The sequence below is a fragment of the Dasypus novemcinctus genome, chromosome 11 (genome assembly GCF_030445035.2).
Source record: "Dasypus novemcinctus isolate mDasNov1 chromosome 11, mDasNov1.1.hap2, whole genome shotgun sequence".
NCBI lineage: Eukaryota > Metazoa > Chordata > Mammalia > Cingulata > Dasypodidae > Dasypus > Dasypus novemcinctus.
The window spans coordinates 86,216,324-86,244,107 of record NC_080683.1 but is presented as its reverse complement, the minus strand read 5'-3'; the positions used below and the strand labels follow the sequence as shown (position 1 = coordinate 86,244,107).

The following is a 27,784-nucleotide window of genomic DNA, read 5'->3' as shown; positions in this document are numbered from 1 at the left end:
AGTTCAGTGAAAAATATCTTGGCACCGGTGAATTCTATAATGTCCTAATGTACATAGAAATCAATCTGTTTACTAAACATGATTTTTAGTTTCTACCTCAAAGTTTGGATTTATATTTAATTCCAGGCCTATCAGCTAGTTATTGCTGTGAAACAAATCACTTTAAAGCTCAGTATGGCTTAAAATCACTGCTACTTATTATTGCTCCCAGGTCGGCAGGTCAACTGGCTTCAGCTGATCCAGGCTGACCTCACATGGGAGGGTTAACTTCAGGATGAGGTGCCTGAGGGTAGCTCTGTTTTTCATAAAAGATCCCTGAGTTGGCTGAGGCAAATCTGCTCCTCATGTGTCTTATTTTCCTGAGACCAGCAGGCTAGCCAGGGCATGTTCTTATCACGATAATGGCTGAAGTATGAAGGAGAGAACAGAAGCACTTGAAGCCCAGCATCAGAATTGGCATATTGTCACTTCCTCCCACAGAGCAAGTCACATGGCCAAGTCTTAAGATGAAGGGGCAGGAAGGATACCCACCCATAGTGAACTGGCAGTATTGTAGGTGCAGGGAGGGGCGAAGAATTAGGGCCAGCAAGTCAATCTACTGCACTGCATTTGAGAAAAGAAAATTTGGGGGGAGTTGGGGTAGATATTACAATGATCTGAGCTGTGTGGGTTCAACAGGAGGTAGAAAATATAGAAGAGAATCTCTTAGGGAGAAGAAATGGGAGTGTTTGTGGGGAAAGTGCTGAACTGAGAGAACTGAGAGAGCTAGAGCTGAGGGACATCAGAGGGTTGACATGCTATGGGATCCAGTGAGAAAGAGGGCAGCATTGTGGGAGTGAAGGGAGAGGAGGTGGCCAATAAGGGAATTAAGAATGTCTAGGTACAGTAACAACCTCTGTACTCAAGGCTTATTTCTTTTATTTTTTTAAACATTTATTTTATTTCTTTCTCTCCACCCTGTCATTGTTTGTATTTGCTATGTCTGTCTGTTGTGTGCTGGTCTTCTTTCTAGGAGGCACCAGGAACCAAACCCAGGACCTCTGATGTGGGTAGAAGGTACCTAATGGTTTGAGCCACCTCTACTCCCTGCTTTGTTGTGTCTCTCAATTATGTTTTCTTCATGTCTCTTGTTTCATCATCTTGTTGCATTAGCTTACTGCATCTGCCCATCGTGTCAGCTCGCTGTCTTGCTCTTCTTAGGAGGCACTGGGAACTGAACCTGGGACCTCACATGTGGTAGGTGGGAGCTCAATTGCTTTAGCCACATCCGCTTCCTACAAGGCTTATTTTAACGAACTGAAACCAGGTAAATAATTGTTATATACCAAATGTGCTTATTTCTAAGTTATGAACTAGTCTTAAAAAGTAGCATTTAAGAGAATGATGTATTTCTGCACTGGGTTCAGCTTTGACCAATGTATTGTAGATACTCTCTGTAGGATTTTGCTATCCTCAATCATATCTAATTATAGCATTTTGGGCAATGAAGCCATAATCACTATTTTTTACATCATTCACTCAGTTAATTTCATATTCTTGTCTCTCATTCAAATTGGTACTTTAATCAAAGAGTGATGATACATCATTAAATAAGGAATATATCAGAGTAAATTAAAAATTTGTAAGTATATGGATTTTCCACACAATGTGCTTTCTACTGGGTATTTAAGTACAAATTAATTCAGAATTTCTTCCCCCCCCCCCCCCCGTTGATGTGAATTTAGTTGAAGTACCTCTTCTGCTTCTTGGGTACTAGATCCAGTAGAACCATTTGTGCTTTAAAAAAAATACTGTACTATTTTAAAATCCACTCCATTTCTAAGAAAACACTGTCTTTAAAGACAAACTGCACACACAGCACTGGGGCATAGAACGGAGACAAATTGCCTCATCAACAGAACACACCTCTCCTTAAGGAAACTAATTCTGGGGCATATGTTTGCTTGTTTCCTTTTCCTTTTTATTTTTTGTTAGAGAAGTTGTGGGTTTAGGGGCACATGCTTTTGACATATTTTGAAAAAATCTCAAGACTCCTGGGTAACCTTATTTCATTGGTACCATGGTTAACAGTTTTTAAAAAATCAACCTGATATGCTTCTATGTATTTGAACATGTAGCTCTCTTGTCTGGATTAAGCAGACAATTTCCGTATTTTATCCAGAACCTGTTAGCTGTAATACTTTTAATACTCTCTGGTCTGCAATTAACCATATGTTAAAACAGGAGAAAGCTGGATAAGACTGAGAAACTTGGCCTTGGAACTGCCCTTTGGTCCATCGAACGCTTGGCTTCATGAATTTTTTGATGTTGAATTTTGCCTTCTTTCTTTTCAGGCTGGGAAGTGACGATATCCATTTTGAAGTTAGCATGGCCAACGACGGCTGTGAAGTGCATCGTTTTGATCCCAGTGTGAAATCAGCGCACATTTTGGAGGGTCAGCGCCTGTGGTATCACCGCCTGTCTGTTGACTGGCGGGATCCCCATCCGGCTGTTGCTGCTCAAAAACCCCCCAGCAACACCAGGAAACTGGCAACCATCTTGAATGAGTTTGGGCATCATAAGGTGAGATTTTTCACTTGATTTTAAAATTTGAGAAAGTAAACCCATAAACTGTGTGGGTTATTTGTTTTCTTTATTCTTTTCTTTTTTTTTTTTTTACTCAAAGCAAGGATGACAACACTGAATAGTGGAAGGCCCAATTTTAACCTAAATAAATGATCACCATCATTATTTATAGACTCAACTGTGTAGACATAAAGTTCTGGCAAGAGTAGAGACGATATTTAAATTGATTTGAAGATTTTAGTAGCTGTTGAGTGGTGCTAAGATCTTGGCCAAGACTGGGCAAGGAGACTAAGAAACATAGTTCTGGCATAGGCTCAAGAATACCATTTCTGTTTGGCAATTGATTTAAAATTTCCAGACAGAGCAAACCACTTATGTCGGCCTTAAATATAAAAAATAATCAGAGCCAGCTTTATGTTTGATAAGAGATTGCTGTGTATCATCTTTTTCACTGTTTGTAACTATTTTAAGTCTCCAGGCTCTTCAAGGTCAGAAAATTTGTATAGCTTCGATGAAAATAAATCTTATAAAATTGAATGGACTTTATGTGTGTTACAATTTATGTAATTATGTTAAAGAAGGTAAAAATCTCTGCAAAAGTTTTGTTGTGAATGGACAGCAGAAAAGAAACTCAATCCTTGAACTGTGTTCCTTGAAAACAATTTTTAGTGTAGTAGACCTGAGCTGATTACATTCTGTAGGCAGATATAGAGAAATTCTCCTAAGTGCTGGTGTTTGATCTCTAATCTTTACGTGGACTTGGCCTGTGGTTTCCAGGCAGAGATGCCATGTAATTTAGAACATGTCAGAATGTGTGTTTCTGTCCGTGAAACAGTGTACATGGGACTTAATTTAAACTTGAGCTCATTTCCTGCTTTGAAATAAAAGGGCTTTACCTTGAATTACTCTTTCTCCTTTTCTTCCTTTTCTTCTCCTCAACCCCTTTTTGTTAGGTAGCAAGAACTTCTTCAAGAACAGCTTCAAAGAATTTACTGCTCTTTTAACATGCGATTAACTATTGATTTGTGTGTTGCCACTGAGAGTTACTAGCATCTAATAATCAATAGCCTTAATGAAACTTATATAGAATTTTTTGGGTAAAATCTCTGAACAGGACCCTTTTTACATGCTATTAATTTTTAAAATATGTGTGGGAAGAAGTGGGGGCATTTTTTCAGAACTTTTTTTTTTGCCACTTGTTACTGTTATAGTGCTTTTTTTTTTAATAGCTGGAAATTACAGGCTTATTCTATAATATGTCAACTTAGAATAAATACTGATTCTTTGTGATTACTTACGAGTCTTGCTGCTTCTCCTTAATGTTCTTTAAGTTTAAAGAAAAAACTGAAGTGGAAGAAAGTGGTGAAACTCAAAGCCATTTTGCTTTATGAAAAATATTTTAACAAAAGATTTGGTAGTGAGCATAAAATAAGACTTTTAAAAAATGATCTGTGGATATGATTTCTCTAAGTGACATTTCTCGTGGAAAATGTGTTTTCAGATAACCAGGCACATACCTGAGCCGTGGGAACTGCAGAGGCCCCCAGACCTTCATGCTGAGCATAGAGGGTGAAGCCACCTTACAACCCTGCTTCTGAGACAGCAGAAATATTTATGGCAATACCTAAAAAGAATTGTTTAAAAGGATTACTCGTAATCCTAAGGCCATTTTTTTTTATTAAAAACATTAATAATGAAAGTGGCCTGGCCCAGAGTTGCCAGGTGTGTATATGCTGCCTAAAAGAAAATAAAAGAAAATAAGCCCTTGTTGAGGAATTTAAACGATATGAACATTCTTTTGCAGAGATTTTGGGTGCATGCTTTAAAGGAAAAGCAACACAAACTAAACCTATCCGTGAGTGATTGCTTCTATTAGGAAAATGCTTTTAGGTGCTGTGTGGTGCCAGATAAAAGGAAGTCTTGTTTGCGGTCTGTAGTGAGCACTGTCTTTCCATTTTTCTGCATGTGCACAGACATTGGTAAATAGGATGTGGCCCTGGAAAGAAAATGGAATGGAAAATTATCCTTAAAAATGTCAGTGCTTGTGCTTGGCCTTCTTCACTCATTTATTCTGAAATTGACCATAGAAACCAAAAGGGTTTTAGTTATCATTTTGTTTTGTTTTATGTCAAGGCTTTAATGTATATCATGTAGTTTTGTGATGCATTCTATGGTAGGCTGTTATTTTCCTTTTTCTTTTATCCAAACCTAGATTCCAGCCACTAGGGCAAAATGGAGGCAAAAATGAAAGGCATTCCTTCTGAGATGGTAACAGAAACATGAGTGTGGCTTTCTTTATATGTATAAAATTTTAAAAGAAGCTTTAGGTTACATAAATGTTACATCAAAAATATAGGGGATTCCCATATAACCCAACCCCTTCCCTGTCCACACTTTCCCCCATTAACAACATCTTTCATTAGTGTGGTATGTTTCTTGCAGTTAATGAACATGTATTGAAGCATTTCTACGAATCATGGTCTACACTTTGGTTTACGCTTTGCACTGCACAATTTTATAAGTTTTGACAAAATGTATAATGGCCTGTATATCATTGCAATGTCATGCAGGACAATTCCAGTGTCCCCAAAATGCCCCATGTTAAACCTGTTCTTCCCTCTCCCTCCCCTCAGAACCTCTGGTGGGCACTGCCTTTATATCAATGATACAAGTTCTTCCATTGCTAGAATAATCATAAGTCTACTTATTCCATAGTTGCATTCCCCCTTATGTTTGTTCATTCCTCAACCTTGAGGATTTTGGGATGGTGGTGCCCACCCTGTTTCTGATTGAGAAGGGCATATGGCTTTCTTAATGCTTTCAAAACTCTTTGGATATTTTAACTTTGAACCATAAATCAAAAAAACCAAACAAACAAACAAAAAAACAACTTTCTAAAGCATCAGGCAAGAGCAGCTGCATCAGCAGAAGCATGTGAAGTGGAAACCCAGTCTGTCAGGGAATAATAATCACCTGGATCCAGCAATATTTGAAATGATTAACTGTCTACTTATTACTGAGGTGGTTGTTGCTGTAACTAAGCATAAGAATGCTTCCAGAATTGTGACTAAAAATACTGGATCTGAAGTTTCTGCTCATATTAATCATAATGTATGCTTTTTTCCAGGAGTCTTTATTACACACTCAGAATATCATAAACGATCCAAGCTGGTTAATGAGGTATTATTTTTTCCAATCTTAACCATCCCGAGAATATAAATGACAGGGATGCATTAGCTCTGTAGACTCTTTAATCTGGGTCAGAGTCACCAGTCTTCACCTTACAGAGTCACGAGTCTCCTCCTTAGCTTTTGGCATTGGGCAAGTCATTTAAAGTCTCTGGTGCTTAGTTTGCTTATTGTAAAATGGGGACAGTAGTAACTATGCAAGTGGATGGTTTTGAGAATTAGGTAAGAAAACACACATGAAAACATCCAGCAGAGTGCCTGGCATGAATTAGAGTTTTCAGTAGGTCCAAAGAAATTTTATTAACAGTTTTAGCAAATTTTTACTAAATTTTATAGAAAACATTTTCTTTTTTCTTTTCTTTGTCTTCAGGGAAAACATTTAAGAGATTTCTCCAAAAATTGCTATCCATACCTAATTCCTGTCGAGTATTTCATGAAAGCTTTGTCTGAAAGTGAAGGACAATTGGTCCTTCACACGGAGTTCTAGGAAACTATTATGGTTTGCTGCCTTCGGGAACTGAACAGCTTTGCAGGCAGTTGAATAGAAAGTGAATACTACATTGTATAGAAATTACATAAGCTGCTGATAATTAATTGGAATCCATTCCACCCAGAGCAGCTGATGTAGACCATGGTGCCTGAGGACCCCTGGCCAGGCGCCTGGGGTGGAGCCGGAAGTCCTGCCAGTTCAGGTGCAGGCTGTTGTCCTCCCTCATCCACCAATTCTGCCCCACAGCTCAGTGTCCCTTTGGATTCAGAAAGAGTACCAGTTTCTGGTTCCCTGGACTGGGACCTCTCAGTTCATTACAAAACATGAGTTTTGTGGTGTGTCTCTGCAGTGTTCCAGAGGATATGGGCTTTGAAATTAAACTAACAAAAAAGATTCCTTTTTTCTTTTGAAGTCAAGTTGGCAAATATAAACAAGATGTTGGTACTGCAGTGCTTGCTGGGGATAATACCCTCACATTGCTGCTGAAAATGGAAAATGATACACTCTTTCAGGAAGAAAATTGGACAACGCATATATATTATATCACTTTTTACCTATAGAAATCTATTTTGCCTTAAATGCTATTTTGTCTGGTAGTTCTGCCACACAGCTTTATTTTGAAAGGTATTTATATGAAATACCATGCTTATTTTCTTTATTTTTGTTTTTTGATATAGTTTTGGTTTGTGTGTATCTTATAAGAGAGAGATATGCATTATAAGCCTGGAATGTTTTTTAATCCAATCTGATAATATGTGAGTTTAATTCTTTTATTATCATATTTACTGGATTTTTGGACTAATTTGGACTAATTTCTACTTCTTAAATTGGACTTTTGGCTTTCTGTATGTTCTTTTATTTTTTTCCCTTGCCAAAAACTGTATTTTTATTCTTTATGTTTACCCTTAAGTTTTCAATGCACATAATTAACTGTAAGATTTTAAAACAATATGTAAAATAATTCAGTATTTCTAATATTCCTCCCAAACATGACAAGAATCTTAGCAACTTAAATACCTATTGAATATGACCCCCATGTTGTTATTATTTGGAGTTTTAGTTTTATTTATTTTTTAACACTTTCATGTGAAAAAATTTCAAATGCACAGGAATTAACAATTGTACTCATCTCATATAGTCTTACTAATTAACTCATACACTTTTTGCTGAGATTCACTTCTTCCTAATATGTTGCCACATTTGTTTTATCTCTTTATTTATTTCAACTATTATCTCTGCAAATAAAAAAGCTCTGGGAAAGGAATGGATGATATTTCCATAACATACTTTTATAGCTATATACTTGAGCTTAATCCATTTATATTCATTGTGATTGCTGAGTTAGTTGGACCACTTTGTTCCTTCCTTTGTTATATTTCAGTCAAGAGCTAGAGTCGTGATTAATGTGGAAACAGTGGAAATATACTTAATAAGTGAGAAAAAATAAGATTGTCTATCACTATTTTTTTTTACTGGATTAGAGAACTTTTTAAAAACTTTTTATTTTTAGATAATTATGCATTCACATGCAGTTGTAAGAAACAATGCAGAGAGATTCCATGTACTCTTTTTTTTTTTAAAAGCTTTGTTTATATTTATCCCCCCCCCCCAATTTTTTGTATTCAGTGTCCGCTGTCTGTGTCCATTCTCTGTGTGTTCTTCTGTGTCTGCTTCTTCTCTTTAGGCAGCAGCAGGAACCGATCCTGGGATCTTCTGGAGTGGGGGATAGGAGCTCAATCTTTTGTGCCACCTCAGCTCGCTGGTCTGCTTTGTCTCTTATTGTCTTTCCTCTGTGTTTCTTTTTGTTGCATCATCTTGCCGTGCCAGCTGTCTGCTCAAGCCCACACTCTGCGGGCCAGTGCTCCTGCATGCGCCAGCATTCTGCATGGGCCAGCTCTCTGCTCAGCCCAGCTTGCCGCACTTACCTACTTGCCTTCACCAGGACGTCCCAGGAATCGAACCCTGGACCTCTTATATGGTAGAGGAAGCCCAGTAGCTTTAGCCACATCTGCTTCCCAATATACTCTTTACCCAGTTCCCCCAATGGCAAATTATAATACAATATCGTGATATTGACATTGATACAGTCCAGATACAGAACATTTCCATCACTGCAAGTTTCCCTCATGTTGTCCTTTTATAGCCACACTCATCTTCCTCCCGGCTTTAAATTTCCTAATCCTGGTTACCACTAATTTGTTCTCTATTTCTATATTTTTGTTGTTTCAAGAATGTTATGTAAATGGAACCATACAAGTGTGTAAATCACCATTGTTATTTAATGTAGTTTTTAAGATGGTAGCTAACATAGTTAGATAAGAGAAAGAAATATTAGGTATAAAAATTAGAAAGGAGATAAAAATTATTATTTTTAGATAAAGTAATGATTGTATATCTGGAAAGCTGAAAAGACTAATGAAAAATATCAAACAATAAAAGAATTTAATGAGTTGTCTGAGTGCAGAAAAGAAAACTTTAAAACTACATTTTTTGGGAAACGGACTTTGGCCCAGTGGTTAGGGCGTCCGTCTACCATATGGGAGGTCCGCGGTTCAAACCCCGGGCCTCCTTGACCTGTGTGGAGCTGGCCGTGCAGCAGCGCTGATGCGCGCAAGGAGTGCCGTGCCACGCAAGGGTGTCCCCCGCGTGGGGGAGCCCCACGCGCAAGGAGTGCGCCCGTGAGGAAAGCCGCCCAGCATGAAAAGAAAGTGCAGCCTGCCCAGGAATGGCGCCGCCCACACTTCCCGTGCCGCTGACGACAACAGAAGCGGACAAAGAAACAAGATGCAGCAAATAGACACCAAGAACAGACAACCAGGGGAGGGGGGGGAATTAAATAAATAAATAAATCTTTAAAAAAAAAAAAAAAAAAAAAAAAACTACATTTTTATGAATAATGATCAGTTAGAATATATAAAGGGAAAAAAGACACTACAAAAATGACAGAAAAGATAAACTAAATTTAACAAGAAATGTGCAAGATCTTACAAGAGAAAATGTTAACCACTCAAATATTTAAAAGAAGACTTGAACAAATTCAAAGGCATGGTGTATTCTTGGATAGGAAGATGTACCATCATGATCATTTACTTTTTCTTGAGTTAATCTTTCCTTTAATATGATCCTAATAAAACTGCCAATAGGACTTTTTTGGTAGAACTAGATAAGTTGATTCTAGAGTTCATATTGAAATTAACAAGCAAAAATAGCCCATCAAATTCTCAAAAAAAAAAGAGTACTAAAGGAAGTTGGCTGGCCCTAGGAGATATTAAAACTTCTTATAAAGCCATAATAATAAAAGCAAAATTGACACTATTGTATGAATAGATAAACTGATTAATTGGCTGAATAAGAAATCCAGAAATAGATCTAAATATTTACAGATTTAATATGTGGTAAAGTTGGCATCTCAACTCAGTGGGAGAAAAGATGGATAATTCAGTAAAAGTTAAGCAGATAACTGGATAGACATTTGTTTAAAAATTAATTTTAATCCATACTTGATGTTTTATCTCCCCTGAATTTCCAGACTGATCAAATAATAAATATTTGAAATGATACTATAAAATATTAGAAAAAACTGTGGGGTAATTTTGTTTTATAATCCTGGAGTGAGGAAGCCATAAAGGAAAGAACTATTGATAGGATTACAAATAAATTTAAATTTTCTTTATGTTAAAACTACCAAAGGCAAAATTAAAAGACAAATAACAAACTGGGAAAGTATTTACAACTCATTTCCTAAGCAGAGGTCTGATTTCACTGAGATATAAAGAACTCTAACAAATAATAAGGAAAAGATCAGCAACTTAATAGAAAACAGGATAAAGAATGTAAAAATAGGTAACAGAAAAGGAAATACAGATGGTTCTGTGGAAAAAATACTCAAACTTATAGTAAAAGAGATGCAAATAAAACTATATTTAGATAGAATGTTTTTACCCATCCGATTATCAAAGATAAAAAGTAACTGGAATATAAATTGGTATAACCTTTATGCAGGGCAGTTTGGCAGAATCTATCACAATTGCAAATGCTAATGGCCTCTGATCCAGCAATTAAACTTCTATAAATTTACTATACAATCATGCTTCTACATGTGTGAACTGATGTATGAACAAGGTTATTTTTTCTTGCAGTATTGTTTGTAATAGCAAAGAATAGGAAACAACTTACATATCTACTGTTGTGAAAGTGGTTAAATTACTGTACATCTTTTCATGGACTACTTACAATGCTGCGTGCAAAAAGGAGAAAGCAAATCTTTCTGTGCCGATATGTAACAATTTCTGAGCTTTTTTTTTTTTTTAAGAGAAGGAAGTTACAGTGGAAAACAATTACTAAACAATTTTGAGAAAGAACAAAATTAGAGGGCTTACAGTATTGATCTTAAGACTTTCTATAAAGTTAAAGTAATCAAGATAATATGATATTGACATAAAGATAGAAATATAGATCAATGGAACACCAAGAGAATTAGGAAATAGAAACACATATATGTTTAATTGGTTTTTTACATAGGTGCTAACATTATTTAATGGGGGAAATGCTGGTCTTTTTAACAAATGGTGCGGAACAACTGGATATCTGTATGGGGAAAAAATGAATTGCAACCTCTACCTTACATCATCATAAAAATTAATTTGAAAGGGAATATAGACCTAAATATATAATTTAAATTGTAAAACTTCTAGAAGAAAATATAGGAGAAAACCTTTAAGACCTTGAGATAGGCAAAGATTTCTTAGGATACATAAAACATAAACCATAAAATTAAAACAATGATAAATTGGACTTCATCAAAATTAAAATCTTTCGCTCATCAAAAGACATCATGAAGAGCTGGGAAAAAATTTTATATAAGTCTGACAACTTGTATCCAGAATATATAAATAAATCTCACAACACAAACATAAAAATAAAACTCAGTTTTTTAAAAATGAGTTAAAAGATTTGAACAGGTACTTCAACAGAGAAGATATACAGATGGAGAACATACACATGAAAAGATGCTTGGGGGGGAACAAGATGGCGTCAATTTAAGTGGGGACTTACCACCTCTTGCAAAAAAACGCTGAGAAGGAAAGGAGCAAGATCCCGTCTGAGTGAGCTGTTTTGGGAACCCACAGAGCAGGAAGCTTCAGGTCATCAATCTGGAGGGAACAGGACAAAGAGATAAAATGCCCAAGGGGAAACTGTGAGTTTTTCACCCCAGTGGCTGGAAATGGTGGGCGGCTAAGCCTCACCCTAAAGCAAAAAGCAGCTGCAAGCCCCAGACTCATACCAGCCGCCAAGCAGGAGGGAGCATTCTCCAGGATTAAGAGGGTTCTGGCAAAGGTTGGAGAAGGGTTTCCTTTCTGTGGGTTTGATTACCTTTTGAACTTTAGGGAGCATACCAGCTGGTAAAAGGTAGCCTTGGGAAGAGGGGGAGGCGAATTTGTGATTTACCTAGCCGACCCAGGAAAGAGGAACTTTGGCTGGGAGAGGGCAGAGTCAGGCAATTTGACAGATCTGGTGCTGAAAACTATCAAAATCCCAACTCCCCTAAGGGAGGCAGGCAGTAGAAAGTGGTTAATAACCTTCCAAGGGCTTATTTAGGGTCCCCTGGAAGGAGGAGGAGGTCTGGAAGAGGGATGAGAGTCATTTCTCTGCAGTGAGTTCAGATACCAGGGTCCCATTTGAATTTCAAAAAGGAACTCAACTTGACCAGGAGAGGTGATACGGGATCTGATCACACAGGCTATCATGTCCTGCTGCCCTGGGAGAGAAAGCAGTAAGAATAGAAGGGGGGAAGGAACAGACAGATTACTAATCAGCAGGAATCTACCCAACTGCAGAGTCAAACTTACCCTAGGGAATGTGACTGGATAGCTCTCTAACTAACAGACCCAGTGACAAAATTTAGCTAGTGGAGGGAATCTCCAATTTGAATATAGGAAGTCTCTGGCTTGATTCCCAGTTCTCCTTAGTTATCCACCAAATTATCAAACACCCAGCTGATACTTTAGGACAGTTAACACATAAACACTATTTTTGTATTAGCTTTTATTGGGTCTCTATTTTTCTTAGAAAAGGTTTCTTTTTAAGATTTAACTTAGTTTGCGTGCTAATACCTGTTTCAAAACCTGCAGAGGGCAGGCTGCTGGGTAATTGACGAACACTGGCAGCCTGAGAAGCTCCTCAGGGCCCTAAGTGGGAAGGCTGTTATTCCTAAGTTTTTATTTGATTGCTTACTTGAGTGAGTGTTTTTCTTTTTTTCCTCTCTTTCTCCCCCCGCCCCCCATTTTTAAAAACTAGGTGCTGCTATCTTGTTTGCTGTGTTTCCTCCTTCCTTTATTTCCCCTTTTTTTGTATACCAGTTTTGTCTACCTATGCTATTTCTTTTCTCTCCTTTACCTTATCTTCTGCTTTCTGTTTTTCTTCTTACGTTCCACCTATCTTTGTTTAGTCTTCAATTTTTTCTTCTTTTTATTTCTATCTATTCTCTCTTTTCTTTTTTAAAAAACTTTTTTCTTGTTGTCTTTTCTCTTTCCCTCTCTTCTTATGATTCTGGACTTTTAATTCATTCTAGATATTTTTCTCTATTTGGTTTTTCATTTCATTATACCCCCACTTTTTTATTCCTATTCCTTATACTTCTTACATGAGTTAATTATTTATTTTTCTAGGTCTTATACAGGTCCTCTTCTACCTTTTACTATTATTACTACTATTATCCTTTTTCTCTTCTTACCTCTTTCCCTTTCTCTGGCCCTAAACTTTTTCTTTCAAGGGAACATAGATAATAGCAAGGAAATAGAATAAGAGGAACAAAGTGTCAAAGAGAAAACTTACCACATATGCAAAAACAACAACTAAATAAAACCCTAAAGTAGAGAGAGAAACTAATCAACTGAATAAACCCATCAAGATAATGAGATGCCTAAACACCAACAAAAAATTATAAACCATATTAAGAAACAAGAAGACATGGCCCAGTCCAATGAACAAATTAAAAACCAGGAGGAGATATAGAAGATGGAACAACTAATCAGGGCTGTCCAAACAAATATCATGAACGAACTTAATGAAGTGAAGGAAGAGATTAAGGATATTAAGAAGACACTGGGAGAACATACTAAAGAAATTGTGAACATAACATTGACCCGACCCGCGGATCAGTCGAACCGAGACCTGAGGGAGGGAGTGGGAATGAAAAAGGGACAAGAGACACAATGGAGGCAAGACAAGATTCTGATCAAGCCTCGTTTATTGAGGGTCAGTCAGGGGTTCTCATAGCCGGGATGAATGAGGGGGTACATACTGACAACACATGTGTCAGTAAATGATTGGTTAACTAGATTTTGATTCTCATGCCACACGCATGTGCAGATGGTTATTTGGCAATGTCCATGGAAAGGCTTTTGTGCTCTTTAGGGAATGGCTAATTGGACCCCCGGGGAGTGGCGTAAGAATAGAAACTTAATTGCTTCAGCCAGGGTGGGTAAGGAAACTTAAACGGGCTTAGTATCTAAAAATAGCGCTTAGCAACAAGATGGCCAATACAGCACCTGTGCCAGAGGCAGCTTCCCACAATACATAGAAGGATAATCAATATGAGGGTGATGAAAGGCACAATTCAAGAAGTAAAAAATACACAGGAAGCATGTAACAGCATATTTGAATAGGCTGAGGAAAGAATTAGCAATGTGGAAGACTACATCTGAAATCAAACAGACAGTAGAAAAGAGAGATAAAAAGATAGAAAAAATTCAACAGGGGCTTAAGAATCTGAACAGCAACACAAAATGCTCAACTATACACATTGTAGGCATCCCAGAGGGAAAGGGGACAGAGTGTTGGAAGAAATAATAGCTTAAAGCTTCCCAACCTATTGAGGGAGATAGATGTACATGTCCAGGAAGCACAGCACACCCCAAACAGTATAAATCCCAACAGGCTTACTCCCAGACATATACTTGTCAAATTGTCCAATGCTCAAGACAAAGAGAATACTGAAAGCATCAAGAGAAAAGAGAACCATCACATACAAGGGAAGCTCAATAAGATTAAGTGCTGATCTCGCATCTGAAATCATGGAGGCAAGAAGGCAGTGGTATGCAATAGTTAAGCTGCTAAAAGAAAAAAATTTAAGCAAAAAATTCTCTATCCAGCAAAGCTGGCATTCAAAAATGATGGAGAATTCAAAATAGTCATAGGTAAACAGAAATTAAGAATATGCCAACAAGAAATATGTCTTTCAAGAAGTACTAAAGTGAGTACTGCAGGGTGAAAGGAAAAAACAAGAGAGAGAGTTGGAGAAGAGTGTAAGAAGAAAAATAAATAAAAACATTTGACATACATAAACCTAGAAAATATGGCTAAGGTAAGTAATTTCTTGACAGTACTAGCACTGAATGTTAATGGATTAAATTCACCAGTCAAGAGACACAGATTAGCAGAATGGATAAGGAAACATAACCCACCTATATGCTGTCTACAAGAAACCCATCTAGACCCAGGGATTCAAGGAGGCTGAAAGTGAATGGAAAACAATTTTACAAGCAAACAACAACCGAAAAATGGTAGAAGTAGCTATACTAATATCAGATAAAACAGACTTTAAATGCTAAACTATTTTTTTAAAGATTTATTTTTATTTATTTTTCTCCTCTTCCCCGCCCTCCCAGTTGTCGGTTCTCTGTGTCCATTCGCTGTGCGTTCTTCTGTGTCCACTTCTATTCTTGTCAGCAGCACTGGGAATCTGTGTCCCCCTGTGTTATGTCATCTTGCTGCGTCAGTTCTCCATGTGTGCAGCTGCCACTCCTGGGCAGGCTGAACTCTCTTTTGCCCTGGGTGGCTCTCCTTATGGGGCACACTCCTTGTGTGTGGGGCTCCCCTATGCGGGGGACACCCCCTGCGTGGCATGGCACTTCTTGGCACGCATCAGCACTGCGCATGAGCCAGCTCCACATGGATCAAGGAGGCCCTAGGTTTGAACCATGGACCTCCCATGTGGTTGGCAGATGCTCTATCCATTGAACCAAGTCTGCTTCCCCTAAACTATTTTAAGAGACAAAGATGGACACTACATATTAGCAAAAGGGGTAATCTTTCAGAAGAAAGGACAATCATAAACATTTATGCACCTAACCAGGCACTTCAAAATACACGATGCAAACACTGGATAAACTATGTGGAGAAATAGATGCCCCTACAATTATAGTGGGGGACTTTAATACACCATTATCACCATTAGAACATTTCAGCAGAGAATCAATAAAGAAACAAAGACTTTGAATAATACATTAGAGAATCTGGACTTAACAGACATATACAGAACACTACAACCAATTACAGTGGGATATACTTCCTTCTCGAGTGCATAAGTATCATTCTCCAAGATAGACCACATGCTGGGCCACAGAACAACTGTCAGTGAAGTCAGAAAGATTGAAATTATACAAAGTAATTTCTCTGACCACAATGGAATGAAACTGGAAATCAGTAAGGGCCCGAGAACCAGTTTAGGAGCAAAGATATGGAAGTTAAACAGCACACTCTTAGACAAACAGTGGGTCAAGAAGGAAATTACAAAAGAAATCAGCAACTACCTTCCAACGAATGAAAATGACAACATAACATATCAAAACCTATGGGATGCAGCAAAAGCTGTACTGAGAGGGAAATTCATAGCCATAAAATGCATATATCAAAAAAAGAAGAGCTAAAATTAAAGACATAGCCATACACCTAGAGGAATTCAGAAAAAGAACAACAAACCAACCCCAAACGCTGTAGAAGGAAGGAAATAATAAAGATTAGAGCAGGACTAAATGAAATAGAAAATTTAAAAGCACTAGAAAAAATTAACAAAATCAAAAGGTGGTTCTTTGAGGAAAAAAGAGAGAAGACACAAATACACAAAATAAGAAATGAGGAAGGGAATATCACCAGTGACCCCACAGAAATAGAATATTATAAGACAATACTTTGAAAATTGTACGCTAACAAGAAGGATAATTTAGAGGAAATGGACAATTCCTAGAAACACACAAACAGTTTATACTGATGATAGAAGAAATTGATGAACTCATCAGACCAATCACAAGTAACAATAATGAATTAGTCATCAAAAACCTCCCAACTAAGAAGAGCCCAGGACCAGATGGCTTCACAGGTGAATTCAACCAAAACATTCCAGAAAGAGCTAACACCAATCCAGCTTAAATTCTTCCAAAAAACAGAATTAGAAGGAACATTGTCGATCTCATTCTATGATGCCAAAAACACCCTAATACCAAAGGCAAACAAAAATGCCACAAGAAAGGAAAATTACAGACCAATATCTTTAATGAACCTAGATGCTAAAATCCACAACAAAATACTTGCTAATTGCATTCAACAGCACATCAAATGAATTATACACCATGACTGAGTGGGTTTCAACCTGGCATGCAAGTATGGTTCAATATAAGAAAATCAGTCAATGTAATACACCACATAAATTGATCAAAATAAAATCATATGATCATCTCTATAGATGCAGAAAAAGCACTCAACAAAACACAGCACCTTTTCCTGATAAAAACACTGCAGAAGATAGGAAGAGAAGGAAACTTCCTCAACATGATAAAGGGTATATATGGAAAACCCACAGCTAACATCACACACAATGGTGAAATCCTAAAAGCTTTCCCTCTAAGATCAGGAACAAGACAAGGATGTCTGCTATTACTGCTCCTATTTAACATTGTCTTAGAAGTCCTTGCTTGAGCACTTGGGCAAGAAAAAGATATAAAAGGTATCCAAATTGGAAAGGAAGAAGTCAAAATTTCACTATTTGCTGATTATATGACCCTATACATAGAAAGCCCTGAGAAATCTACAACAAAGCTCCTAGAGCTTATAAATGAGTTCATTGAAGCTCCAGGTTATAAGATCACTGCACAAAAATCAGTAACATTTCTGTACACCAATAATGAGCAATCTGAGGAGGAAATCAAGAAAAATAGCCCATTTACAATAGCAACTAAAAGAATCAAATACTTAGGAATAAATTTAACTAAAGATGCAAACGACTTATACACAGAAAACTACACAACACTGTTAAAGGAAATCAAAGAAGACTTAAATAAATGGAAGAATATTCCCTGTTCATGGATGGGAAGACTAAACATGTCTATCCTACCCAAACTAATCTACAGATTTAATGCAATCCCAATAAAAATCAACACAGCATTTTTACCAAATTGGAAAAATTAACTATGAAATTTATTAGGAAGGGCAAGAGGCCCCAAATATCCAAAGACATATTGAAAAAGAAAAATGACATGGAGGAATCACACTACCTCACTTTAAAACATACTACAAAGCTACAGTGGTCAAAACCACATGGTATTGGCACAAGAATAGACATACTGACCAATGGAATCAAATTGAGAGTTCTGATATAGGCTCTTAACATATACAGTCATCTTATATTTGGCAAGGCCACAAGCCCACTCAACTGGGAGAGAATGACCTCTTCAATAAATGATGCTTAGAGAACTGGATATCCATATCCAAAAGAATGAGAGAGGAACACCATCTCATGCCTTATACAAAAATCAACTCAAGATGTATCAAAGATCTAAACATAACAGTCAAGACCATAAAGACCTTGGAAGATAACGTAGGGAAGCACCTACAGGATCTTGTAATAGGAAATGGTTTCATGAACTTCATACCCAAAGCACAAGTAGTGAAAGAAAAAATAGATAAATGGGACCTTCTCAAAATTAAAAACTGTTGCACTTCAAAGGATTTTGTCAAGAAAATGAAAAGACAGCCCACCCAATGGGAGAAAATATTTGGTAACCATATATCTGATAGAAGCCTAATACCCAGCATACATAAAGAAATCTTATATTACGAAAATAAAAAGACAAACAATCCATTTTAAAAACAGACATGTCTCCAAAGAAGAAATACAAATACTAAAAAGCACATGAAAAGATGTTCAACATCATTAGCTATTAGGGAAATGCAAATCAAAACTAGAATCAAATATGTTATGACAACATACACCCATTAGATTGACAGTTTTTAAAAAGCAGAGGACTACAAGTGTTGGAGAGGATGTGGAGGAATGGGAACCCTCATCCACTGCTGGTGGGAATGTAGAATGGTCCAACCATTGTGGAGGACAGTTTGGCATTTTCTCAAAAAACTAACTATACATCTGCCATATGATCCAGAATTCCACTTATGGGAATATACGCAGAAGAACTGAAAAACAAGGACATGACTAGATATATGCACACTAATATTCATTGTGGCATTATTTACTATTGCCAAAAGTGGGAAGTAACCAAATGCCCATCAATAGATGAATGGATAAACAAAATGTGATCTATACATAAAATGGAATATTACTCAGCTGTAAGAAGGAATACAATACTAACACATGGGATAACATGAATGAATCTAGAGGACCTTACGTTAAATGAAGCAAACCAGGCATTAAAGGACAAATATTACGTGACCTCACTATTAAGCAAATTGAGCAGACTCAGTGAGCTACAGTCTGGAAGGTAGGTTTACAAGAAATTGAAAGGGATTTCATGACCAATGCCCATATGGGTGAAATCTATGATAAGATGGAAGGAAGTAGTTGTGCAGTGAAGGGACACGACAGGGGTATAATGATACTATTGAGTTGGGTGGTGCAAGTTTGACAGGGTTGTAGGGTGTGGAGGGTAGGTTGGATGGTCCACGGAACTGGGGTAGGGTTGGGGGAGGGAGCAGTTGAACACTGTAGATTAATGGATATGTGGTTGAAACGTCAATGTTGGGAAAGCTCTTTTGGCAATATGACAAGGAAGGGTTACTGGTTTAGGGTGTTGAATGGGGGGGCATTCAGGACAGAGTGCACCTGGGACAGTCTTCAAGAGAATGTGTGAGTGATCGTATTGTCATAGTGTGTTGTATCAGTGGGTGAAGACCCACATAATGAGAGGGAAGGACTTGGACTCCATCCTGGGGAGACCTGATATGTTCTGAAATAGAAGTGTGTGTGTCTCTCGAGAGCATGCATGGCTCCTAATAGGGGAGGATAAACCAATGTGTCAGGCCCTCAGTTGCAAAGTAACTATGAATCTTGCCCTTCAAGGAGTGAAGCCTGGTGTTTGCCATGGACCCTGAGGGGAGGCAGCAATAGAGGAGATGGAAGAGGCAATGTTTAGGGGGCTGTGGAAGTGTTCTGCTTGATCTTGCAATGATGGATACAGGCCATGTTATTTCATCAAAAATTTATAAAAGTGTACTGTCTAGAGCATAGACCATAATGTAAACCATTGACCATGTTTAGTGGCTATGTTTCAATATTTGTAACAAATGTACTACATATAAAAATGTTACTGATATGGGAAGGGGGAAGAAAAGTGAAGATGTTGGGTCAATGGGAGTCCCCTGTGTTCTGTATGTGACTTTACTGTGACCTAAAACTTCTTTGAAGCCAAACTGAAAAACAGTAAGACACTGGGGGGATAAATGGAATAAAATGTCACTATATACAGGACAACAGATCTTATAGTGATGAAAAACAAAATGCCAAAAAAAATTTTTTTAAACCTTTTTCTTTTTTTTAATATCCCAATTTTTAAACTTTATTTTAGTTTTAATTTTTCTAAATTATTGTATATTTTATTTATTATGTTTAAGCCTATTATTATTATTTCATCTTCCTATTAATTCTCTTTGGTGATATTCTTGGCTTCATTTTTTAAGAAGTTTTGGATCACAGAAGGCTTACCACTGTGGCAGGGAGGATCATTGGTGTGGGGTGTCAGTGATGGGGGATACATGGGAGGAAGTTCATCTGGGCATACATATATAAATGTGTTCAAATGTTCATGGGGCATTGTCACAGTTGGTGGAGATTCACACAATAACAAAAAGAATATTGAATTCCCATCCTGGGCAGCTCTGCCATACACTAATGGAACAGAAACAATCCCTGAAGTGCAGGGCAATGATTAGTGAAGGAGATGATCCATTGATGGGCCCTTAATATTGATAATTATGTTTATGAACCTTTGCTTTTGAAATTGCAACTTAGTCTAGTGCTCTAGGGTGCCTAGGAGTTACCTCCTGAGAGCCTCCTTGTTGCTTAAATGTGGTCTCTCTCTAAGACAAACACAGCATATAAATTTATTACCTTCCCCCCAGCATGGGACATGACTCCTAGGGATTGTCCCACCAAGCACTAACTAGCAATGCAACTGGAAAAAGACCTGGAATAAAAGGGGGAAAGGGTAAAGACAAACCAGTTTATATGGTTAAGAGACTTCAAAGTGAGTTGGGAGGTCATCCCAGAGGTCACACTTGTGCATGTCTCAGCAGAATCTCGTAGACTGCCAAAGTAGATACTCCAAATAGTGGGGCACCTGAGGGCTCTGGAGACACCAAGGTCCTATGGTCATGGCAGATAGCTCTGGAGTCTGGTGCATTGCCAGTGGACCCTACTTTGGAGTTTGTGCTCCCCCATGTGACAGAGTTAGACTCAGTTGTGATTTCTCTACACGTGCCTCTTCTGTCCCTTCTATTTGAACCTTTAGTTGGTGCTGGAGTTGGTATGTATACGTTCAAGAGACTTGAATCTTTGGCCTGTCCATGTGCCAGCTGGGCCCTGAGCCTCAGCAGAGTTGCAACACCTACTCTCTGGTTCATTGGACTCACCCAGGACAACTAATAAGGAGGTGAGGATGGACAGCCACCATACCAAGGAACTGAGAGAGTCTACAACTGCAAGTAAGAAAGTCCCATCCATCAGCCATATGGGATCAAGGACCCCAATCAATTAGAGGTGGAGTGGGCATCACTATCCCAGAATCCTCAGGCTTGGGGAATAAAATATGGACTAGAGTAGACTTACTAGTATTCTACTACAGACTTACTGTGATTCTAGCAATGGAAGAAATTATATCATTGATGAGACACTTCAGTGGCTACTGAAGATGCTGAAGGCAGGGAGGGGAAAAAAGAGGTGTAATATGGGGGCGTTTTCAGGACTTGGAATTGTTCTGAATGTCATTTCAGTGACAGATACAGGACTTTATATATCCTGCCATAACCTACAGAATTGAGTGGGAGAGAGTGTAAACTTCAATGTGAACTATAATCCATGCTTAGTGGCAATGATCCAAATGTGTTCATCAATTGCAATGAATATACCACACTAATGAAAGAAGTTGTTAATGTAGGGAAAGGTGGGAGGTGTGGGGATTGGGGCATATGGGAATCCCTTATATTTCTGTGTGTAACATTTTGTGTAATCTATATATTTTAAAATATATATATATATTTTAAAAGGTGCTTAATATTATTGACACTAAGGAAAGAAAAATTAAAAGCTCAATGTGATACCACTTCACAACCACTAAAATGGCTAAAATCACAAAATTGCATATACCAAGTGATGATGAGGCTGTGGAATAACTAGAAATCTCAGGCATTTCTGGTGGGAATGCAACCACTTTGGAATAGAGTTTGGCAATTTCTTATTAACTTAAATGCACATTTGCCAATTGATCCACCTAACGCACTCCTAGATATTTGAAAACATATGTCCATACAAGACTTGTACTTGAATGCTCATAGCAGCTTTATTCATATTTGCCGCAAACTGGAAACAACCCAAATATCAACCAACAAGTGAATGGGTAAGTGTTATAGTATATTTATATGATGGGATACCACTCACCAATGAAAAGGAACAAACTTAGTGATATATACTATATGAATATCTCTTACATACTAGATTGAGTGAAGGAAACCAGGCATGAAAGACTACATACTGTATGATTATATTGATGTGAAATTCTAGAAGAGGTAGAATTATTTTGTAGTGATAGAAATCAGATCAGTTGTTTACTGGTGGTGGAGGATGGGAGAGTAGAGTAGATTTATTGCAAATGATCACAAGGAACTTTTTGGGGTAATGGAAATTTTGTTCTATATTTTGAGTATGTTCTTGGCTAGATGGGCATATTCATATATGAAGCAAACCAGGCATTGAAGGACAAATATTACATGACCTCACTATTAAGCAAATTGAGCAGACTCAGTGAGCTACAGTCTGGAAGACAGGTTTACAAGAAATTGAAAGGGATTTCATGGCCAATGCCCATAGCCATTGAACTATATACTCTTTTTCAAAATTAAAAAAAATGATATTTAGATTACATAAATGTTAGGGGATTCCCATATGCCCTGCTCCCTAGACTTCCCACATTGTCCCACATTAACATTATCTTCCATTAGTGTGGTACATTCATTACCGATCGATGAAAACTTTTTGGAGCACTGCGACTATGCATTGATTATAGTTTACATTGTGGTTTGCATTCTCTTCTGCCCATTTTTATAGGTTATGATAATATATGTAATGGCCTTTATCTGTCATTGTAGTGTCATTCAGGACAATTCCCAAGTTCTGAAAGTAACCCCATATTTCACCTGTTTTTCCCTTTCCCTGCCCTCAGAACCTCCAGTGGCCACTGCCTCCACATCAATGATATAAGACCTGTATAATCTTAAAAGAATTAATTTTATTATGTATGTTATGCCTCAATAAAGGCAAATTACTGAAGAGTATGTATAGATGGCTACTTTTCTACCTTTTGTATATTGTTTGTAAATGTGTGAAATCTCTCTGATATTATACACTAGAAACTTGAGCTGATTGTCTTCAGGGAGAAGAAATGGGTGGCTGAGCAAGTGACTCTCTGCTCTCTTTGTATACTTTGAATTTTGTACCCTGTGAATATTCAAGACATTAAAATTAGATGTTTCAAATTACTTCTCCATTTTCCTTATTCTCTCTACACCTGGAGTGCCATTTGGATGTACATTGGCACCTCTCAGTTTTTCCTCCTTGTCTCTTAATTGCTTTTACTTATTTAAAAATGTCAGTCTCTCCATCCTACTTTCTGGATGAATTCTACGATACTAGCTTCCAATTCTTTAATTTTCTGTTTAACTATGTCCAGTCCAGAGTTTATTCCCATGACTGTATTTTTCACTTCCAAGATTTTTAATTGGTATATTTCCTGTCCATCTGTTCTTTTTTAATTTTACATGCTTTCGTTTCAAAATGTGTTGTTACTGCTTGTATGCTCATGAGAGTAGATTATTGTTGATTGCCCTGAGCATCCTAAATGGATTTATTTGAAACTTTTGTCAAAGTGTTCAACATAATTAATTTAATCTTGGAATGAAATAGTCCCAATTGTTGCTTTGGTTGACTGTTTCTCTTATCTGATTTCTGTGTGTATTCTGGGATTTTCATTTGCTGGCTCATTTTCAGTTTTTTTTGAAGGGGTTTTTGTTTGATTTTGCCTTTCTCTTTCCTTTTTTCCCTTCTCTGCTTAATGATTTTGTAGCATCCTTCAGGATCTGATTACCTAAGCACTGGGGAGCTCCCCCTCACCCCAATGATACTGGCAATATTCACTCATGGAACCATCTGGATCATTTGCTATTTGCTAAGGAGTCTCTCTCCTCCCAGAGAGCAGTTACTGACCATAAGCCAGAGCCCCAGCCAGTGGTTGTCAGCAGTTTATGGAGCCAAGGAGCTCCACCCCAGCCTCTGGCTTTAATCAATATCAGGGCAGCACTTTTAGTTCCTGTTGCCTGCAAGAGCTAAACCCCCAGCACCACTGCCTGCTGAATTAGGAAGGGAGCCCAGCAGCTCCTGGCCTCAGCCCTGCTCATTGCTCTGCATCCTGCTCCATGGAGATGTTTATCTTGTTTTTTTTAGCCTTGCTTTGTCCTTTTGTTTTCTCTTTTTAAATAATTATCTTTTTGTTTTGTTTGACACAGAGCGGGTGCATTTTGCCTTCCTAACAACTTTAAGTGAATTCACCTTTCTTTCTTAGAATTATCTAGAAAAATAGTATCCATAACTCATAAGTTAGCTATTCTAGTTATTTTTCTAATACATGTTTGAAATACCTAGCAAATTTTTTTTTTTTAAGAGTTATTTTTATTTATTTAATTCCCTTCCCCTCCCCTGGTTGTCTGTTTTCTGTGTCTTTTTGCTGCGTCTTGTTTCTTTGTCCGCTTCTGTTGTCAGCGGCACGGTAAGTGTGGGTGCTGCCATTCCTCGGCAGGCTGCTCCCTCCTTCGCGCTGGGCGGCTCTCCTTATGGGTGCACTCCTTGCGCGTGGGGCTCCCCTACGCAGGGGACACCCCTGTGTAGCAGGGCACTCCTTGCGCGCATCAGCACTGCGCATGGGCCAGCTCCACAAGGGTCAAGGGGGCCCAGGGCTTGAACCGCGGACCTCCCATGTGGTAGACGGACGCCCTAACCACTGGGCCAAGTCCGTTTTCCCTGAAATACCTAGCAAATTAAGGTTATTGAAATGTTTGTTTATATTACACTCCTCACATTTATTGTGTACCACCTGGGGAATCAAATTAAAATGCCCAATCTAGAGCCAGGAGGTTTAGGATAGGCCCTGAGATTCTGTATTTCCAGAAAGTTCCCAGGTGCTGCTGCTGCTGTTGTCACACTTTGAGTAGCAAGGTCTGTACCACACTAAGAGAATCACAGGACCAGAGGATATTTAAGTGACAAAGGTGGGACTTGAGCCCGGGCTGTGACTCCCCTAGGACCAAGCACTGGGCCACCTAGTGCTCTGTTGATGTCCTCTACCCTTAGCCAGAGTCCCTGCCAGGGGTGGTGTGAAGGACAGATGCTAATCATTTCTGCATTCCCATGCCAGCCAGGTAGACCAAATTTTTGTACCAAAGACTCCCTGCCACGCCCCCGCCCTGGGATGAGTTCTTTCTCAGGAGAGAATCTCCTTGATAAAATGTCCCCTGGTGATCTGGCCCACCAGTTCAAGGCCCAGACATACCTGAGAACTAATGATTGCAATTCCACAAGAAATGAGTGCAATTACATTCAAGCTGGACTCCCTTCTCAAAATCCGGGCACTATTTATTTGTTAAAGGTTTATTTTACTTCTTTATCTCTCCTGCCCCCCATTGTTTGCACTTGCTGTGTCTCTTTGTCTTCTTTGTTTCTTTAGGAGGCATCAGGAACTGAACCCGGTACCTCTGATGTGGGAGGGAGGTGCCTAATCACTTAAGCCACCTCTGTTCCCTGCTTTGTTGTCTCTCACTATGTTTTTCCTCTTGTATATCTTGCTGCATCATCTTGTTGTGTCAGCTTGCTGTTCCTGCCCATTGTGCCAGCTCACCATCCTGTTCATCCTCTTTAGGAGACACTGGGAACCTCTTTTCCCTGCTTTGGAGTGTCTCACATTATGTTTTTCTTCTAGTGTCTCTTATTGCGTCATCTGTTGTGGTAGGTGGGAGCCCAATCACTTGAGCCACATCCGCTTCCCTGGGCACTTTTACTGTATGGAATTCCATCCCAAATACCTACTGCTCAAAAATAAATAAATAAATAAATAAATAAGGTATTTGTTGGCCTGACTCCCTCCCCAGTCCCTTCCTAAATAAAATATGCTGGGCATGGAAATTTGAGTGCCTTGTCTTTTGACACAACCTACCTTGGAATTAATAAGCAGCAAACTTGAGCATTGAAAGGCCTTAGAACTGATATTAAGAAGAAAGTTTGGGTGAAAAATCTTAAGGAAGAAAGCTATGCTGTGCTAAATGTAGAGGTCCAGGTCTATTCTTTTAGATCCCAGTGCAATCTTCTCTCTAAATTTGTTATATTCCTCTTCCAAAGAGAAGGGTGCATCTTTCTGTGTATTTGAGGACAACTTCATCTTGTGGAATTGCAATTTGCTCATGACAGTGCTGTGTTTCTGTGAAATAAGCCAGTGGCAATTTAGCAGTAATGAGTCATTCACGGTGCTGAATTGCGATTTGAAATGCAGAGACATCTTTCCATCTCCGTCAATCTGCAGTGGGCCCTAAGGACAAGCCATCTTGGGAAAGTGAGTTGAGGACCCCCACAGTCAACATTTAGGAGATGGTTTTTGGTGTTTTACCCTTTTCACTCATCTTTCATGGTGATATTTACTGTGTCTCAAAAAGTTTTGGCTCTTCTTGATGATTTCCAAAGCATTCAGTATCTAGATATCAGGTAGATAACACAGATTATAGTGATCAAAGCTCATTTGAAGAGAGAACCAAGTATGTCTGGATTTAGTCATGGTTTGTGTTTTCTTTGAATAATTCTCCCCCCTTTTTCCCTTGGGCAGAAGCTGTGACTGGCTTGAAATCCAGAGATCCTGTCTCAGCTATACAAACCTGAGTGGTTCTCACACACAGTGTTTGCGTGAGGGGTGGGGTGCACACACGCAAAGACAAATTAAAACCACAGCAGCACATCATGTGCAGAGAATTCTAGTCACCTAAATTTCTTGTATAAAATGTCCAATGCCGACATAATCCAGAGATTCTGATTTAGCTGGTCTGGCACGAAGCCCAAGAGCCTGCCCTTTTTTTTTTTTTTTTTTTTTTTTTTTTACCAGTCCCATACCACTCTTCTCCAGGTGATTGTGATCAGGAACCTCAGTGTCTAGAAGGGCCATTGGGGTTCAGCCTTCTGTTCTCAAATCCTCCCTGCTCATTCTGTCATAAGCGCCTTTACACTAGAAGGTGTCTGGAACCTGGTTGTCAGCTTTCCAGCAATCTTCTAGCCCGGTCTCTTTACCACACTGCTGTGCCCTCAGTGCCTCAGTTTCCCCTATTGTTGGTTGTGTCCTATGAACCCCTGCCATTTGGGATTGTTGGGTAAGCAAATGAACTCTTGGTAGTGAGAGAAATGAATGAGGAGTTTTCCATGAGACCAGACTGTGTTTCATTTTATGCAGAACTGTGACGGACCACAGTTGCGTCCTTGAGATCTTCAAACAAGCCCAGTATTAGCCTACAAGAGGAAGTTTTCTCATGTGGAGGAAATTAGCCTCCAGGGAGCTGGCATTTGTTTTCTTCATTGCTCTGCACCCAGGGTGGGCATGTTTGTCTGAGCATCTTGTCATTTTGGCAGTTTGAGAGATGAGGAGCCAAGTCAATCCTGAGGGAGTTGAGGGACCATAAGCTCCAGGTGCCCACGGAGCTCCCTTGACTTCCCTTTGGCTTCCTGAAGGAAACTGCGGGGTTCACAGAAGAATGCTATGTTCAGTGCTGCGCAGCTCAGATTCTCCAGGTGATGCAGCCACGCAAGTTTCTTTATGTGTGTTAAAAAAAAACACCCCAAAAAACAACCTTAATGCCTTAGACAGAGTCCTGAGAATTTGCTGTCACCTTAGTGAATCCTCTGAGACAGCAAGTTCCTGAGCAAATCTGCGAGGTTGCACCCATGTTGGGTGCTGGCATTTCTGCCCTGGAGCCCAAGCATAATAGACGGCACCCATGAAACCAGCTCCCCGTGGTCGGGAAAAGGTGGTCACAGTTTCATTTGGAGGTAAAACCTGTTTTATTTTCTAGCCAGTGAAAATATCCGGAAAGGAATATTTCATCTGTCACTTTTTTGTTAAAAACACAAGGACCTTTTAAAAGCCACGAATTTCCTAGTATGGAGTGGCATTCAACA

The 27,784-nt window shown here is 38.6% G+C and overlaps 1 protein-coding gene across 2 annotated transcripts in view; it reads left to right on the top strand.

Moving 5' to 3' along the window:
- Positions 1-27,784, top strand: part of METTL24 (methyltransferase like 24) — a 143,057-nt gene that overhangs the window by 67,126 nt on the left and 48,147 nt on the right. For both annotated transcript variants that reach the window (XM_023583930.3, XM_058307285.2), the window contains one exon: positions 2,334-2,562. In XM_023583930.3, coding sequence (XP_023439698.2) covers positions 2,334-2,562 — 229 coding nt within the window. The remainder of the gene's footprint in view (positions 1-2,333; positions 2,563-27,784) is intronic.